Source organism: Chanos chanos, chromosome 7, assembly GCF_902362185.1.
Source record: "Chanos chanos chromosome 7, fChaCha1.1, whole genome shotgun sequence".
Classification (NCBI taxonomy): Eukaryota; Metazoa; Chordata; class Actinopteri; order Gonorynchiformes; family Chanidae; genus Chanos; species Chanos chanos.
Window position 1 is genome coordinate 5,660,853 of NC_044501.1, and position 19,297 is coordinate 5,680,149.

At 38.8% G+C, this 19,297-nt stretch overlaps 1 protein-coding gene across 1 annotated transcript; it reads right to left on the bottom strand.

The window, feature by feature from the left end:
* Positions 1–6,670: 6,670 nt before the first annotated feature.
* Positions 6,671–9,078, bottom strand: LOC115815895 (adhesion G protein-coupled receptor E1-like). The gene is made up of 6 exons (XM_030778864.1): positions 8,906–9,078; positions 8,588–8,654; positions 8,317–8,408; positions 8,045–8,207; positions 7,809–7,892; positions 6,671–6,754 (listed from the first exon to the last, which is right to left on the bottom strand). Exons 1-6 carry the CDS (start codon positions 9,076–9,078, stop codon positions 6,671–6,673), a joined length of 663 nt encoding a protein of 220 aa, XP_030634724.1.
* Positions 9,079–19,297: the final 10,219 nt, after the last annotated feature.

Consider the following 19,297-nt stretch of genomic DNA (forward strand, 5'->3'; position numbering starts at 1 on the left):
GTATTTGTCAGTTCAAACAAACTGCCTTTTCTGACAGATCAGATCAGTGACAGTTTAGTCAAAATCAGCTCCACCCACAAAGAACTAACAGTATAATTGACAGTGTTTTACTTGCTAAGATGGGTCAGGACTGAATGAATGAGGAAATCCAAACACTCAACATCTGCTGGACCAAGGTGAGTCTCATCTGAAAAAGAAACTTCTGGCATGTAGGCTAAAAGGTTATTTTTTGGTTTTTGTTTTTTTTTTTTTTTTTTTTTAAGAAATTATTGTCACTTGAGTACTGAATGACATCACTTCCTCTAAGAAACTTAGAGCAGAAATTTGTGGTGAAAAGTTGAATCACAAAGATGTGAGCTTTTCTCTTATGCTGATCACTTTAGATGGTAAAGATCTAAGGTCTGAGACAACACATTTCTTTGAACATTTTAGTTGTGATCATGAATAAAATATATTGTTTCTTTAAGGGTTTTGGCAGAACATGTAGTTTCTCAGCATTTAGTCAGACACACTAAACTCCCATTTTAAATGGTGTTCAACATTGTTCATTTTGTTTGTGCCTCTCGTCCTGAAACTGACAACCACACAGTAAAAAAGAGAGTGTAAAACATATATTCTCCCTCACATCCTTCAGCTGTTTGTACAGTCTTATAGAGGAATAAAACAGTGGGTTTGACCACTTTCCATTTCACACTTACTGCTGCTTTATGTGCGTGTGTGTGTGTGTGTGTGTGTGTGTGTGTGTGTGTGTGTGAGCGTGTGCATATGTGGGTGTGCATGCATGTGTTTGTCAGCTTAAACTGTCTTTTCTCGCAGATCAATGACAGTTTTGTCAAAACGAGCTTCATCCACTCAGTCCTGACCCAGGTTAACCAGCACTACCAAACACTCAACATCTGACAAGACAAGAAGGTCTTAACACAGGTCTAATATAAAAAAGAAACTTCTGGCATGAAGACAAAAGGTGACTGATGGAGTTTCAAAAGCTATATCAGGGAATCTGATAAGAGAGTCAGTGAATTTTCCCTCTGAAATGTATTTGGAGAGAGAGAGAGAGAGAGCGAGAGAGAGAGACAGACAGAGAGACAGAGATGGAAAGAAAGATATAAAAAGGTTCTCTATTGTTCCTGTAGGATCAGGCCTGGAGAGGAGATCATGTCTACTGTAATGTTCACTCATAAAACAGATAAGACAAGTGTGTATACTGCAGGGGTGTCAAACTCCGGTCCTGGAGGGCCAGGGTCCTGCTCTTTTTCTTGTAGATCAACTAAATAGAATCTCTGGTTGGCTGAAGAGTGTCCACACCTGTTTTCAAGGTGAAAATCAACAGGTAACTGAGAGGTGAAAACAAAAATCAGCAGGACCCCGGCCCTCCAGGGCCGGAATTTGACACCCCTGGAATACTGACTCCAAAAGTCACTCCAATCTCAACCATTATTGTAGTCCCAGCACTGCCCCTAGTGGTAGAGCATATTATTGCTGCTCTGAGAGAGGAAGATGTGTTAACAGTGATCCCAGCGGTGAATATGTTCCCCTAGTGGTCAAAGAAGGAATTGACTGGATTATATTGGAGGATGAAGAACCTTGGACAGCAACTTCAATCCAAACTGAAGAGATACTCCTTCAAAAACTAAATCATACGGAACTAACGGTAGTCTGGGTTGTGAAAGTACCTACATAATAAAAACATAATCCAAAATAAATAAATACATAAAATACTCTGGTCTGTCTCATTTTAGAGACAGCTCATTTTCCTCACACAGCAGCGTGTCTTTCAAAATAGGACATCCCTTAAATTATATGCCCCATTAGTTTGAATGGAACAGCATCAAAGTGCAGAACATACTGCAGATCAGTCACAGAATTAAGGCCAGAATGACTGTGTTACACACCAGTGTACTGATATCATTATACACAGAATTAAGGCAAGGCCAGACTGACATTATTACACACAGAATTAAGGCAAGGCCAGACTGACATAACAAACAGAATTAAGACAAGGCCAGACTGACATTATTACACACAGAATTAAGACAAGGCCAGACTGACATTATTACACACCGAATTAAGGCAAGGCCAGACTGACGTTATAACACACAGAATTAAGGCAAGGCCAGACTGACATTATAACACACAGAATTGAGGCAAAGCCAGACTGACATTATAACATACAGAATTAAGGCAAGGCCAGACTGACATTATAAAACACAGAATTAAGGCAAAGCCAGACTGACATAACAAACAGAATTAAGGCAAGGCCAGACTGACGTTATAACACACAGAATTAAGGCAATGCCAGACTGACATAATAACACACAGAATTAAGGCAATTATTACATTATTGACATTATTACACACAAGTGTTATGTTTTAAGAATAACTGAGGTCCTACAGCTCTGGCCATTGTTCAGAAGTCAGTATGAAAAATGCTCAGTGATGGTTTTTTTGGACCAACACTTTTTTGACACTTTGAATGCCATCTCCTTGTACAGACAGGACCTCTAGTGGCAGGAATGTGTAAAGTGCAGTTGAGCAGAGACAGTGTGAGTGGACTGAGAAAACTACTTGTTTATCCACCTTAAAATAAAAAAGACTCATCCCAGTTAGCATGTTACTGCTACTTTCCTTTACTGATCTAACTCTTTCACTCTTATATTCATGATCAAAATCACAGCTGGTTTAAAAAGATTACTCTTTTCTTTTCTTTTCTTTTCTTTTCTTTTCTTTTCTTTTCTCTGTTATAAATTACAGACTCTATTAATACACCCAAGAAGCATCTAATCAATAAATTGAACTTCATTAAGGTTTTCTTGATATTAGGATCTTTCAAGTAGAACAGCCAAATTTGACGGGGAATCAGTGAAGAGATGGCCCAGAGAGCTAGAGAAATAGTGAATAGTCTCTTAGCCAGCGTGGGTCTCATAGAAACCCTTGTTGCAGCATGCGACAGGAGTGACAGAAGACTGTGTTCTTATGGCTCAATGGCAAGTTCCAGCCGGAGGAAGAGGTGTGTACGAGGCTCTCAACCAGGCAAATGGTTCCCTGCTCCTGTTTCCAACCTGAGGCACTTCTCCAAACCCACTCCAAAGCGTGCAGACCTAGGAAACCCTAGCTGATTCAGAGATTATTTACTATTTTTTTTAGCATTTTGGGCTAGATAAGGACTTGCCACTTAATAATGTGAATTGGTAAATCCATAAATATACAGAACATACATAATTATTATTGAGCACTCTGATACTCATCTGGAATACAATTACTGGATTAAGCTAATAAAACTACAATAATATCAGAAGTAGCTGTAGGAGCAAATTATCATCATCACCGTCATCATCAATATGAAAACAGACCAATTAAGTTTAAATAAAGGCTCCCTTTTGTGGTCATGTTTTATAAAACTGCAGTAGGCCTAGTGGTAGACAGTGTAATTGCTGTCATGGAGGTTGAGGCATTCAGTCCGGAGGTGAAGGTATCCCCTTAGTGGTAAAAGAAAGATAATTCCAGAGAGAAAAAAGGGAGGATTCAGCACCTCGGACAGCACCCTCTATCCAGGGGTGTATTCCAGAAAGCGGATTTAGCAAAAACTCAGAGTTAGTTAACCCAGAGCAAGTAATAAGCCCCCTAATAGAAGAGCTCTATGGCTTCATTTTGTTAGGAGAATGAAGCCATAGGGCTTTTCTATTAAGAGATTTACTACTTACTCTGAGTATACGGGCACTGAAAAACAAAACAAAACAAAACAAAACAAAACATTGCATTAGTATCTTACTGTTTCTGATGAGGTAGAACTTATTTTATTCAGTCATACAGTGAATTCATGCAAACCTGAGATAACCGTATTGAGCACTCATTTTACTAATGGTCTGAAAAGGAGAGAGGCCCCATAGCAACAACCTTCTGACAGAAAGTAGATTAGATTAGTGATACAGAGGCCTTTAAGGCATATGGATAGCACACATATTTATCACTGGAATACTTTTTATTTGAATAAACTTGCACTGATTCAGTAAACCTTATGCCCTTTTATGAGACAATGAAGAGGATAAAGGGATGTGGTGCCACCTAGTGGCTGAGAGGACTACACTTAGAACACACTCAGGATAAGTGGATTGAACAAGCAGCATTTTTGCTTGACTTTTCTATTGCTCCTCTATGCAAAAGAGTAATGGCTGTATTTAAATGAGGATTCACATTCTATTTCTTTCCATTTGAGTTGTGTTTTTGTTTGTTTATTTGAGACCTGATCATTTAAATGATAAATTATGCTGATGTGAGACTCGTTAAGTTCTTCAGAGTAAAGCTGTCACTAATAACAAACTGTTAGTTAACTGTAATTATTTGTTTATTATAGGTGGCCATATCAAAACAAGGACTTGCAGATAACAGAAGCATGGCCAAGTGTGTCACCACAGTAGTCGTAGCCATTACATATAACAAGCTCTTGTGCTGTCATGGTAAAATCTGTTTTGATAGGCAGTTGTCACAGCCTGGTTCTCTCTTTCCCCCTCTGTTGGCCATTTTCTGTTAAGTTTGCACATAAACTTCCTCACTCACCTGCACATCCATTCAGAACTTCCCTCAGTCCATGACATCACAGATACTGAGAAGAGACAGGGCTTCCCTGGACTGTAACTATTACTGATTTAATCACCACATGCATTTGATTCTTAGCTTGTGATTTATGTGCATGACTGTGATACCTCTGGCCCCACTGATGTTTTGGCTTTGTGATGATTTTATTTGGAAATTTGATTATAAGTGGCGTGCTTTGGACACTTCATTTAGTGCTGTTCATAGTGTCAGCAGTGACTAAATAATTTTTATTGTTGTTGTTGTTATTATGAATAATAATAATAATAATAATAATAATAATAATAATAATGGTGTGTATAAGTTCAGCCCTCTGTTTTTTCATTTTCCATAATATTTTGCTGGAGGAACTGATGCAGTGTCAATCAGCCCTGTTTGTTTTCTGGCCGTTTGTGTTTTCTGTCCATTCTATCATTTCTTCTGCCTAAATGATATGACTAATGATAAGTCACAGCCAAAAGTACAGTAATAATGATGTGATCAATACACATAGTTGTACTCCCAGTTTACCCAGAGGTGTCAAAAATACTTTTTCTACCTGTTCTTTTGATTCTGTTCTCCTACAAACCATTCCACCGCATCACTCACTCACTTCCTTTTGTTTTTAAGACAGATTGTTCACAAACTAGGAAAGTTCACACTCTGACCAAAGCAAGGAAAGACACAACCAAATCTGACAGTGCAAGCAGACTATCATGAAGGAGGCTGGATGTATGAACAAATCACCCTTTATTAAAAACAATCTGAAGGATACAGAGCTCAGGGAACAAATTCAGATACAGGCAGATGGAGAAAGAGAACTCAGGCAAAAAAAAACAGACATTCAACCATTTAATGTTAAGGAATCTAAGCTTAATCTAATTGTAGAATCCCCTCGTAGAACTCAAAGCTATGGATACACTTCGCAATTTTAAAATGAACTCATTTTAACACATTCATTAATACATTTAACAGTGCTTTTAAAGAGGCATTGTAAATCACTCTTTTTTTTTTTGCCTTTTAATGGTTTCTTAACCCCCTGTTCTTCCATGCCTTTATTTTGTCATGTCCTCTTTATGTTTCATTAGTATCTAATATGTAAAGAGAGACTTGGGGACTGAACTATACACTGATTGCTCCCCTCCCTACCAATGCATTTTATCTGAGTCAACACTAGAGACAGCATCAGCGCTGTAAATACTACTGTCAGGATTCATACACATTTTTACCAATAAATTTCCATGAGCAAAATTTCATGACCTTACATTCTCTGAAATGTCTGTGTATACATAAAAAGAAAAATAAGAATAAAAATCCATGTCCAAATTTATCACAGTATATTTTAACTAAAATTAATGACAAGCTGTGCGGTTTGAAGCCAGACATGATTAAATCGCCATTTTCCTGGCATTGCGCGAATTTACATTTTGTTAAAGTACAAGCTGCAACTCACGTCGGAGTCTGACGTTGCTCCACGCAGAGAACAACATAAAGTAACATGACGTGACTGATCTGCCAGAATATTAAAGTACCGTTTAACCAATACAGATTTTTCTCAGTCCATCTTAACTGAACCATAGGGTGGTGCTGAAAAATTCGAGGCTTGGTTCACTGAATTGGCATTCGATTGTGAAACTAAGCATTCTATGATTAGGTGTGCTCGGTTGGAGTTTTAAGGTTATTGCTACTGCAAGACAAGAAATTTAGATGTCAAAGCGGCCAACTTTTATTATCATTTAACGAACAATTTTGCCAGTAAACACATTGTACTTTTTCAATTTCAGCAACGAAAGCCTCGTGTTGCTCTCTATGAAGGCGTCCTAAATTCGCGGATAAAATAGGAATAACGTTCTTTCGTGATTCTCAGCCCTGGACAAAAAATGTCCAAAAAATCCTTGGTTGGAAAGCATTTTAAGCTTACTGAAAATGATTTTTTAAAAAAATAGGAACGTGCCAGACATGCAAGATAAAACTCGTGTACCATCGCTCAACAACAAATCTGGGAAACCATCTGAAATGTTAATTTCTGAATTCGTAAAATGGCTCTCTTAGTAAATGAAGGTGTACAATATCGTTAGTTACGCCTAAGTTTAGCTTAGCCTTAGGCCTCCTCAGCTATGGAAGGAATGCCAACCGTGGACACCACAAAGACAGCAAATTCAGGATCAAGTGATGTAAATAATGTCTAGTAAAGAGTGTCAAACTTTTCAAAATAAAAAATGTGACTTGCAGTTCCCTCATATCAATCATCTCTTTTTTCATATTATTGAGTAGAAAGTAGAGTATTCCGAAACAGACCAAAACAATCACGTCAGAGACTTTTGAAGCTTTGTTCGAAAAAGGTTGCTTGAAATTCGATTGGCAAAAAGTGGCATTCGACACAGCCCTACTGAACCACATATACTCTGTTAAACAGGTATCTGTGGAGCATATTTACATGACTTTTCCAAAACTTTCAGGGTTTATTTATTTTTCCAAAACTTCTCCAGGCCTGGAAATTGCTATTTTCTAATTCCATGACTTTTCCAGGCTTTTCATGACCATACGAACCCTGCACTGTGTCCTCATGATCTTAAGAACACATACATATAATGGACACTCAAACAATAAAAAAATTGTTTAAGATTTGGGCTGAGTAAAACAGCTCTGATTTGTACTGAACTGTCAGGCTACTCCAGGCTGTTCATGGATTGTTCTCTAAATATATGGAAAACAATGAATTTGGGGCTAAAAGACAAAGCCAAGGACTAAATTGCTTGTAGACTCCTCTCCTCTCTTCTGCTCCCTCTCCCTGCTAATCCTTTTTATTCAAGTCGACACTTACAGCATCAGTGCTGTAAATGGTACTCTGGACAGTCCTCATGTTCTGCAGAACACACACACACACACACACACACACAAAAGTCAAATTAATGGTCACAGACTCAGGGGAAAACAATTATTTTATATACACTTTCATTTTTAATCGTAACCTTAACACTGATAACAGGTGTTAAACAGACCCTTTGGAGATATCCAACCAGCATAATTGTTTCCAACAGTTCATTACATATCTTAATGCGTTTATATGCTGTACAGTGAATTGGTGGAGCAAAAGCAACCTCAGAAACTCAAGACTTCCCTAAGTCTTTTATTTTAATTCCAAATCCCAGTCATGTCCTAAGCCAAGACATACTACATCTCACTCATGTCAGAAATATAACACTTGAATCTGACTGGTGTCAGCTAATGTCACTCACCTCTGTCATCTGCTCATTTGACAATGCATCGATGTCATGGTGAGGGCAGAGGGTGTACCACAACTTTTTGTACTGCTTTCTGACCTGAAGACAAACGTAAAAAGATAGGGGTGTGGGGTGGTTGTGCGGGGGGTGTTGATATCATGACCAGAGTTCATGGATGCAGGTCGCAGTACATCTGGAAACATAAGCATGCTAAATAAAATCAAAGATTTTTGAAATTGATTCTGCTTTACCTCTTCATTGAGGACACAGTGGACCAGGAAGATGAAGGTGCCTTGCTGGGAAGTGAGGAGAAGGAAGATGATCTCTGCCCCCTCACTGATGTTTGTGGAGAACCCCAGTATCCAGGGGCAACCCAGTATAAAAAACTGGGCCAGCGCTTTGAACACCATAGTCCTAAAATGTGTCAATTTATTTGCAGGTGCATTAATGACATTAGTAATGGAGTGGTAGAAAAATGTAGATGTTTATGTGAAGGCGTGTGTTGTGGGTCTTTCTGTGTTACCTGCTGGTTTTGATCTGTGAGACATCACCGCTCAGGTGCATCAGTGTACACTGAAGAGTGATGATGATGGTGATGAAGAGGATCAAATTCATCTGGACAGGTGAGAGCAAATTATAGTTTCAACTGCTGATTCTACAACTGGTTTAAGTACATTAGTTAAAACCTGTTCAGGACCTAGGGAACTCCCATCACCTTCTGTATTAGTATATTCACAGTATAAGAGGCAAGTCTATCTGAGCATCACAGAATAGGATTACTAAAGGATACACACTACAAGAATGAAGCAAACAGGACCCAAAAAACTCCAGAGAAAATTCGTCCCCAACTTAATCCAGCACCTACACAGAAGAGAAGAGTGTCCATCACAAATCATACAGTGTAAGCTATTACACCAAATGGTTTGTTATTGTTTAATACTGACCAACACAGCACTTCGAAATGGAATGCATCATCCTGTCAATCACACTTTGTTTTCTACATCCTCAGTAATGTGCAATTACTTTCATATTCTTGCTCACTGATAAACTTTAAAATCAATTGAGAAGTTTAATCGATGGTGGATAGAACTGGATCCTCTGTCCGTACTCACGTCTCACTGTCATAACCGTCACACTGAACAGACACAGATACACCGACCACAAGAGTGGGGAGCACATAACCAATCACAAGTTGGTATTTCCAGTGAAGCACCTCCCTCCGCCTGGATTTGATCTTTGATAGGTTCATCACTGAGATGAAGAGTGTTATGGCCTCAAGGAACATCCACACAAATGCAGAAAGAAAAAGGAAGTGCAATATTCCAGCAAACACAGCACATGCTCTCTGAGCAGAAGGCGAGATGTTAGAGAAAGAAACATGTTAGTTGTCACCATTACTATCATCATCATTATCATCATCATCATCTTCATCATCCCTAAAAACATCAGCAGCATCCTCGTGATTTTGATAAAGTAATTTAATATCAACCTATTTTTCATGTATACCACTGTTATCATTTCATTAATAGAAGTGAACTGATGATGGATGATATGCCATTAACAACACCTTGTAACTGCTGTGAGCCAGAAAACGTTGAGTAAGCAGGAAGAGGAGTTGTGCTAGCAGCAGACAGATGCAGAGGTTCAGTCGAAGTACGCTGCTCACTCTCGAGTTCTTACGAAACAGGATGAAGGTGAAAACAGCCAAGGACAGCAATGTCAGCCCTCCTGCAAAACCAATGGTGTTCAGCAGCTCCAAGCGATGACTCCACTGAAAAAACGACAAGTGGTTCAGGTTGAACAGGGTCAGATGAGCTTTTTCTCAACTCTTCAGACCTTTGATCCTACCAGTTGCTCGAAAGGTTTCAATGGAATAATGGTCCATGCTGCTGTAATGGACTCCACATTCACACTGAAAAAGGTCTAAAGAAAAGTGAACTCTCTGCCTATCCAACACATCCAAGTGGTAAAGGATAAACTTTGAATATGAAACATGCACTGGGCCTGTTCTAATATTATGGTAAGCTGTGGCATTTATGTGTACCAGCATCTATTTCAAAATGACCTCACAGATCTAATGAAATCATTCCCTCACTATTAAACCACAACAACCAGACTTTGTTACTAGACAGGATGTGACCACGGTTTGTTACTGCTCACACTAAATCCAGACTCTGTTCACAGCTTGATGCACAAAGAACCAGGGTTCACTGGGATGTTTTTCTACTCAGCTGGTTGGTGTTGGTGGTAGTGGTAGTGGAAACAGAACCAGGTGGGGTCATATTTTGCTAAAGCCTATCTCTGACAGGGGCCGTCAAGTTTTACATATTCTAAGATACCGCTCTGCACTCCAGTGTGATTCTGCACCATAATTCATGTGCTTGTCATCCTCGTGCAAAATTGAACTATTTCTGGCATTCAACTTTAAACTCTGAAGTTTGAAGAGTTACTTTTATCCCCAGAACTGCTGCTCAGAGGGTGTTTTTTGACACACATTTCTATATAAATCCCGTCCACTGTTGTACAGGGATAGCATTTCAGTGAAGAATTATAAATAAGGGAAATCATAGATATATTTTTAGATTCTAGCAGGGTTAGCTGGTGCGCTTCCTAAATAAAAAGAATCCATGTGACAACATGCGCTGGTGGTTAACTGATGAGAGAAGCTGAAACCTGAGGTGGAGTGGTTGGTAAACTAGGCTGGCTATAACCATATCACAGAAGAAGTCTAAAGCATTAAGAAGAAGTCTAAAGCGGCATTACGAACTTTTGAAGGACAGTCCTAACAGTGTTAAATGCTAATTCCGTATGCAAGAATGTTGAAAAATGCTGTGAATTTATTTTAAACTGTTTCATTTGTTTATTCATTTCTGGCTACACGTTGTTTTTAATGCTTAAAGTGGAAATGAAAAAAAAAAAAATAGGCTACAAGACCTGAATTTAAACAAAATACATGCGTGCTGCCTGTCTCATTATTCCAACAAATTAACATGGTAGCCCGACATTGTATGTCGGCAATTAAAATAGGCGGCAATTCAAATCTTTTATTGATTTTTAAATGCTCAAAAATTTGTTGCCATGATTTTGTTGCATTTGAGCATGTTAATGTGGCCGAAATCATACACTGGAACTCATGCCAATGGATTTTCTGATTGTCAGATAACCTATATGGCAGGGAAAAAAAGGAACAAACAGTCGAATAGTCATGTTGAACCGCTAAATCCGATTCCACTGACAAAATTCTGAGTCGGGTATAGCCCTAATGAAAACCATTAAAAATCATCATAAAATGTTGATCTATCATTCCTTATGAAATATCTCACAAGCTATAATATGACTTTGGAAACATGACCTTGTTGGTCACTTTTACGAATGAGAAATTCAATAAATCATGCTGAAAGTAAAAATGAGATGGGGAAAATAGCGGCCACTAATGGACAGACCGTGACATCACAACTACGTCATGACACTTTCTCACATCAAAATGCTGTGGTAAAACTTCACTGCACACATTATTGATGACATGAAGTAATATGTATATTTAATTGCTATTACTTTCTCATTCTGTAATATATTTTACTTTTATCTGCATGATAAAGTACCTGCATTCCCTTACCTCAGGTAATTTTTCAGTTTGCATGATGAGAGCAAAGGTAGACAATTGCTTGCAAGAACAGATTGTATGGTTGGAATTTTTCTCACTGATTCTCACACAGCCATTTGTGCTCCATTCAGTTTTGTCCCAATAGACACAGTAAAGGGTTCCTGTAGGATCCATGTCCTGGTCAGTGGAGGTGGAACATGTGTAAACTTGTAAAAGTGTAAAATCCAATAAAGTGAAATGGAATGCTTGTGTGTTTCTGCCTTACTACACAGGTGCCTCCCTCTCACATGTCTAAATGTACATTCACATGTATATCACATGTTTTTTTTTAATGATTTGTAAGTATGCTTATTGTGGCATGTGTTATTATTGCTGATGCATAATAATTTCTCATTTATCATACATAATGCTGTTATCATGTAACGATCCATCTGTTTCCTTCCATATATCCATTTAAGGAGTCAAAATGCTTACTCTGATGTGTTTCAGGGTGAAGTTAACTGGATTGGTAAGCGTTTTGTTGGTGGTTTCGGGCAGGAAGGCTGAGACTACTGTGGACATCATAGTGTTGACTGTGTCTTTCTTTGAGGGGAAGAAGGTGGGCTTCAGTATTTCTGACATGTTGTTGTACGTCATGAAGGCCACAGATGCATGTCCTGAGTTTCAGATAAACAACGTTTTAAATCCAAACTACCAAAAAATTATCACCACAGTACCTTCTGTTACTCAGTGTGTTTAATGTTGAGTCCTTAACATTTACTTAAACTTTACAAACACACATCCAACCATCGTAATTTCTGCATAACATGGACTGTTCAGATTTTGAACTTACCCTTGTTGTTCTCTGCAATACTGATGATGTCGATATCCATGAGAGCGGCAGTATTACTGAGCCGAAGGACATTCCTTACAGTGGCGTTTGGTCCGACAGTGTAGACTTTCACTTCTGACAGACAATATGAATTAAAACAGACAATTCCACATCACATCAATCAGAAGACAAAAAGGGTATGCACATATACACATATATGCACATGTAATGTTCTTCTCTCCATGAAGTGTATCATTGTTCCTGTTAAAACACATCTGCGGACATTTGAGTCCATTGCTTGTGTTCCTAACTGAACAGGAAGTATTAAGCTACAGATACACGGTTAGGCTTTTGTTGTCTTGCACCCTTTAGGTAGACTGGTCTAAAACAGGGGTATATAAATCCAGAGCTGGAGGACCAAAGTGCTTCTCGTTTTTGTGGATGTAGTTCTCAGACAATCCAAGACAAGAGCGGTTGGACTTTTACCCTCAGAGACAGGAACTGAGCACACCTGGACTACAGTAGCACTCCTGTCAGAAGTGAACACTGATCTGTTTTAAATGTATTTGACATGGAGGTGCCCATCCATGCATAGGTAAACATATCTGATAGAGAGGACTGTGTGTATGATGTCAGGGTAAAGACATTATGTACCAGTGGTGTTGGAGGTAAAGTTGAGGAGCTTTTCTGTGTCTGTTGGTTTCACCAGTGAAGAGACCAGTGTCTCAGAATTGTTCAGAAATGTGCTTGCCCATGATGCCAGATTTACTGATTCACTGGATTTATCAGATTTCCTCTCCAGTGTATTTAACTCCTCATCCAGTTGTGCTGTTATACTCTGTACAAAAAGGAGGGACAATTATGAACAATTAACAGATAATATGAATTGCTGCCCTCTGAAACATGAATATTGAATCTGAAATTTGTAATGAAACCTTTCTACACTGTCATTCTTTTTATAGTATTTCCTGCAAGTGGGACTTTATTATCATTTTAATTGAACTGCAATTACCAATGAAGGGGAAACGGCAGAGAATGTAGTATATTACATGAGTACTTTAAGACATCCATGTGAGTACACAGAACAAAATGGGAAAGCACTGCAAATTGTCTGCAGTATGCACATGTACGTAGTATTTCCATGTTCCATGTATTAGGTCGATAAATAAAGCGTATGGTGAATAGTGGGCTCCGTGCCTTATTTGCCGGCATCAGTCTGTATTCGTAGATCAAAGCAGTCTACGTTTCGCAGCTGTTGCATATGACATACCCAGCATTTGACTCATCACGGCTAAGTATTTCACTAAATCACTCGCACATGTAACCTTTTCTGCCCCTTCCATTTTTAAATTTCTCTCGGATCTTTTTTTGCCTCCATTGCTGCTTAAGGCAAATGGACACTGCAACTGGCAGAATGAGACTCCAGTTTGCTGATTCGCGCATGAGGAAAAATGAAGCTTAAAATATGGAATTGCACACCATGATCATTGCTGGAACTTTCCTGCATTTCAACATAATATAAAATTCCTACATCCAAGTGTGTCACTACATTATAAATCTGTTCAATATAACTGTATTCATCCTGCCAAGTTATTTCAAAAAAGGAAACTATAAACATTGCATCAAAGTCAAAAAAGTTAATGTTATGACAGCACATTGGTCACTGGTCTGAAATCTGTGATAATCATCAGTTACTCTCATGTATACCTTCCACGCCTTTTGCAAGTCAGTGTTTCCTGTTAGAATGAAAGCGAGAGAGAGAGAGAAATATTAGTGAAAGAAGGAAAGTATAAGTACATTTTAAATGGAGTTTGTTTAATCTACTGACTCAAAGAAATATAACAATAAAATATGTATAATGTGTTTCATAGTCTCCAAGAGAGGGCATAGCTTCTCAGTACATATAACGACTCCTAAACCTTATACTGACTTAAACTCTGTACATTCCTAAGTGTGGCTGTATCTGTTTTATCAGTTGCTGTTTATTTCAACATATGACGAATGTTCATCCCACAGAGGTGCTTTCAGACTGTGAAACTATGATAGGTCAAACTGATAGGTCAAACTATGACAGGCTGTGTCTTTACTGGCAAAGTCCTGTAAAGCCCCAGCACTGTAAACCACATCTCAAAACCATGAAACTCAAGGGGGAGTGGCTAATTAAGCCATCCAGAAGCAGGTTGATTTCAAGCACACAACACAACACCCTCTACTGTTTCCTCTAGCAAGGCCTGCTTCAGAGCAGGGACTGGAGGCACGACCCTCTGACATTCATTACCTCAGCCAGCTTCTCCATATCTGTGAGGTTTTGACCACGACCCAATCACAGACCCACTGGGTAGAATAAGGTTTATTCAAAAAAATCAAGAGGCAATCTCAAAACAGTGTCCAGTTCAAGGTCAAAGCCACAAATCCAGAAAGCAAACAAATCCAAATCGTTAGGCAAAAACAGGCCCGGGTAAACATGGTCAAACTTATAGAAGACAAAACTCACACAAACAGGCAGAAGGAACAAAAGGTCACAATCTGACAAGGAACAGGTACAAACACAGGATCTAAATGCACAGAACAATTAACAGCAGGGACAGACTATTGGGGAAAACAAGCCAGGTAATAATAAGGATCAGGTGGGGGGTGGGGACAGGAGTACACAGGGACAAACAGAAGCACATGGCAAAACCAAAGCAAACAAAAGCACAAGGCATGACAATACACAGAGTGGCCAGCAGGGCGGCCAAATTCCCCAATCCTGGCAGATGTACTGACAGTATCAGAATACTGATATCCTGTCCTGTCGTGCCTACTTTCATGAACTGTCGCATTAATTTACATTACGTATCTTATTCTTTGGGGGGGGGGGGGGGGGGGGTTCTGACTAGTTTTGTGTCTCTCTTTTGCTCTGCGAGACCAAATGCCTGTGTTACTGCCTCACAGATCACCATATATGGTCATGCATCCTGTCCCTCATGGTACAACTGTATTTCTGGGGAATAGCATGTCTGGCTTCTATCTCTTACCATCTTTGCTGAATTTAGCAGTGACTACGTGTGTGTGTGGGGGTGACGGATGCTGTTACTGATAAAACTAAAAGCGTTAAAGTATGTTTCTTTAGAGTAGGGAAAGGATTAGGTTGTTATTCTTTACTTTTGTCAAAGTGGAAATCAGTAGAGGGTCCCCAGAATCTGGCATTTGGCAAGATCATGAAATTGGGTAAAGGGAGCAAGGGGCTATACAATAAATCAATCAATCAATTAATCAATCAATAAATAAATCTGTTTTAATATACGTAATGTACTTCTTATGTCTTTAAGTTTGACTTCTTCAGTTTATTGAACTGCTTTGTTCCTGAGTCGTCCAGTGTGTATCTCCCGATCAATGGCTGATCAGACTTGATGAGGATGTCACTCTTATTGCATGGTTACATACAGACATACTTGATAGTTTCCTCCCTGGCCAAACGAACTGAGCAAGTCACTTTAATTGTTTCTCCAACATGTGCACGCAGTGACTGGGTAGACATCACAACCCTCTCAACTGTCTCTCTCTCTCTCTCACACACACTCACACACACACTCACACACACACCTGATATAAGCGCCTTTTTGCTTATTTATTGATTTTGGATTGTGTCTATGAACATGCTAATATATCCCTTGTAGTTTTGTTGCTATAGTTGCCAGAAGAGATACTACAGTGCATAGATTACTGTCTGCCTTTTGAGACATGGGTTTACTTTTGAGACATGGGTTTACTTTTGAGACATGGGGAGACCCATACTCTGACTCGCAGTCTAAGTAGAACACCACCAGAATTAGCTAGTTTTAGCATGTCATACAACTATCCTTCAACATCCTAATCGAATCAATCAATCTTAAAGGGCCAGCCATGTTCCACACAGAACTAGAGCAAAACAGATATGATTACTCACACTTTGTTTACTGGCTAATATTCAAATATTCAAAGAACAGTAGATAAATTTGATAACAAGTATGGTCACTTGTACAAGAAGCTTAAATTTACAACATGAAATTAAAAGCTTCCTCATTGACACTTCATCTGGTCAATATTTCTCCTTACAAATTGTAACTAAATTTTCAGTAATTTGCCATCTACATGAAGAGAAACTTTATAGCCATTTCTCAAGGAGGTGACTTGTGTGGACTTGTGGGGGGAGGTTTCCCAGAATGCATTTCATTCAAATTTCACAAAAATAACAGCAATGGTGGCAGATGAGCGACCACATAGTGTTGTTCTGTCACCCAATGTAGTTTTTAAGATTTTTCAGGCAAGAAATAAACATTTCAGAATCCGAATGTGGGTCGGTAGCGCCCCCTTGAAAGTCCTAAATGTTTGGAGATGTGACATCTACTAAAGGACCGAGCTAGCTAGCTCTAGCCAGCAAGAACGCAGCTGTTTCAAATACGGTTTGAGCGTACTGCATCCTCCTGCTTCATTGGGTGTCCAGAATCCCAAGTTGAAGTTACAGGAGAAAAGAAAAAAAGGTTGAACTGAACCACTATTTTTTGTATGACGGAGTATTGGACCACGCTGAGGGGGAAAAAATTCTGAGATTTCGAGAATAAGGTTGAAGTCGAAACTGATAAAAAAAAAAGTCACAATTTAATTAGAGTAAACACGTAATATATCAGGAAAAAAGTCGTAATATTACAAGAAAAAATCATATTACAAGAATAAAATCGTAACAAAAGAGGCAATTTCCTCCAAGTCCATGTGATTCTTTCTTTGGAATAGACACAGTTTCCTGCACAATCTTTTCAAGTCCTGATACATATGATAATGTGCTGCTGATGTGACAAAAGATTAAGTATTTCATTATTTGTGAAACTTGTACTAAAATATAACTTCACAAGATGCTCCGAATTCCTCATTTTAACACAGGCGGCAGGCTGCTCTCCTGATATTTCCCCTCTAACATAACACGTAGCCTAAAATTACAACTTTTTCTCTCATAAAATTTATTCTTGTAATAGTATCACTTTTTTCTTGTAAAATTACAACTTTATTCTCCTAATACTAATTTATTCACGTAATACTACGACCTTATTCTCAGAGGCTCAGAAGTTTTTTTTCTTCCTCAATGTGGCCCTAATATTCCATCATAATTTTGAATTGAACTGCCCTACTTTTATCAACAATCTCCTCAGCGTCTGCACTCATTTTCTCACTCCACGCTGTTTCTGTTGTTCTGTCAAATGTCGATGGTGCGACGGAACAATACACCTTTTAAATGATTGGCTGGTTGCGTGTCACTCAAAGCATGCTCTATTATCAAGGGATATGATAGGCTGATTATGAGCCGGGGGTGAGCATACTTGGGGTTTGTTCATGCAAACAAACTTTTTGTATTCCTTATGTGCTTTCCTTACGGTTTGTATTTAATGTATATAAGTGAAACTATAGAACATTCTGTTGAACAGTTTTCTTATTGCTGTTGATAAAGTGTCTATCGCGGTACGTATCGCTATCGTTTTATCACCTTAGTTTAAGGCCACGGTCTGAGGGGACAACAATTTTATCTTAGGTGGCATTGACGGCATTAGGCGCCATTGATGTACTGTTAACCCAATGTAATGGAGCTCTGTTAATATGTTTTCGGTTTTAACAATACTATTTGTGTTTTGTTTTGTTTTGTTTTGTTTTTGTCATTTATGTGATTGCTGAATGTACATGGCCTGACGATTGTCCGCAAAGCTCGTGATCTGCTGGGTAAACAAGCTCAGGTAGCCAGCGCATTGCTGAGAATTACTGGTTCTTTGCAAAAGGTACAGAACTTTTAATAAGAATGTTAGCTCTCGTTTTGAAGTATTATGATTGTTGACTGCTGTTTGTTTGATCGATCCACTCAATTTTTTTCAATAACTTATTCTCCCTTTGAAAATAAATTGGATAAGTTTTGGGTCTCTAGGGGTACGATGACTAATTGCACACAGCAGCACTCGATAGTTGGATTCAATGGTCTTTTGCTCTGTTTCTGAACTTCAGCTGGACACAGATCCAGTATTTCTACAGTTAAGATTTGATGATGCTGCAGTGCAATCACATTCATTTTTTCTTGTGAAAATGCATCTCTAGTTAAGTCAGATTTTATATGACAACATCTATGACAGTTTCCATACCTTTCAGTGTGATTGGTACAGCGGTGGTTTTCTGAGAGCCATGTTTATTCTGGGCCTCACAGTAGTATAGTCCACTGTTACTGGACTGAATGTTGTTGATGATGTAACTCTGTCCATATCCTATGGGTAAAGTTACACTCTCTTTATACCAGGTGCAGTTTATCTGTGGTGGATTAGCATCACTGCTGCAGGTCAGAGTCACTGAACTGCCTGCCACTATTTCATCAGAGACATTGACTGACACTGTGGTATTTCTTGGAGGATCTAGAGAAAAGAAGATATACAAAATGCACAGTCACTATTGAGGTAATAATGAAACCACAAACAAAGGGTCACATCATATCTTACTTACATAAAACATTTAGAGATACAGTATTTGAATTCTGATGTCCATGTTTATTATTAGACTTGCAGTGATATTCTCCAGTGTCCTCAGATCTGATCTTGTTGATCCTGTGGGTCTCTTCTTTTCCTATGGTGACAGTTCTATTCTTCTTAAACCAGGTGTATGTGGCTTGTGGATTAGCATCACTGCTGCAGGTCAGAGTCACTGAACTGCCCTCCACTATTTGACCAGAGGGACTGACTGACACTGTGGTCTTCTTTGGAGGATCTAGTCAAAACAAAATATAGAAAAATCACAGTGACCACTAAGGTAATAATGAAACCACAAACACAGGGTCACATGATATCTTACTTACATAAAACATTTAGAGATACAGCATTTGAATACTGATGTCCATGTTGATTACTGGACTTGCAGTGATATTCTCCACTGTCCTCAGAGCTGATATTGTTGATCCTGTGGGTTTTTTGTTTTCCTATAGTGACAGTTTCATTCTTCTTAAACCAGGTGTAGGTGGCTGGTGGATTAGCATCACTGCTGCAGGTCAGAGTCACTGAACTACCCTCCACTATTTCATCAGAGGGACTGACTATCGCTTTGGTCTTC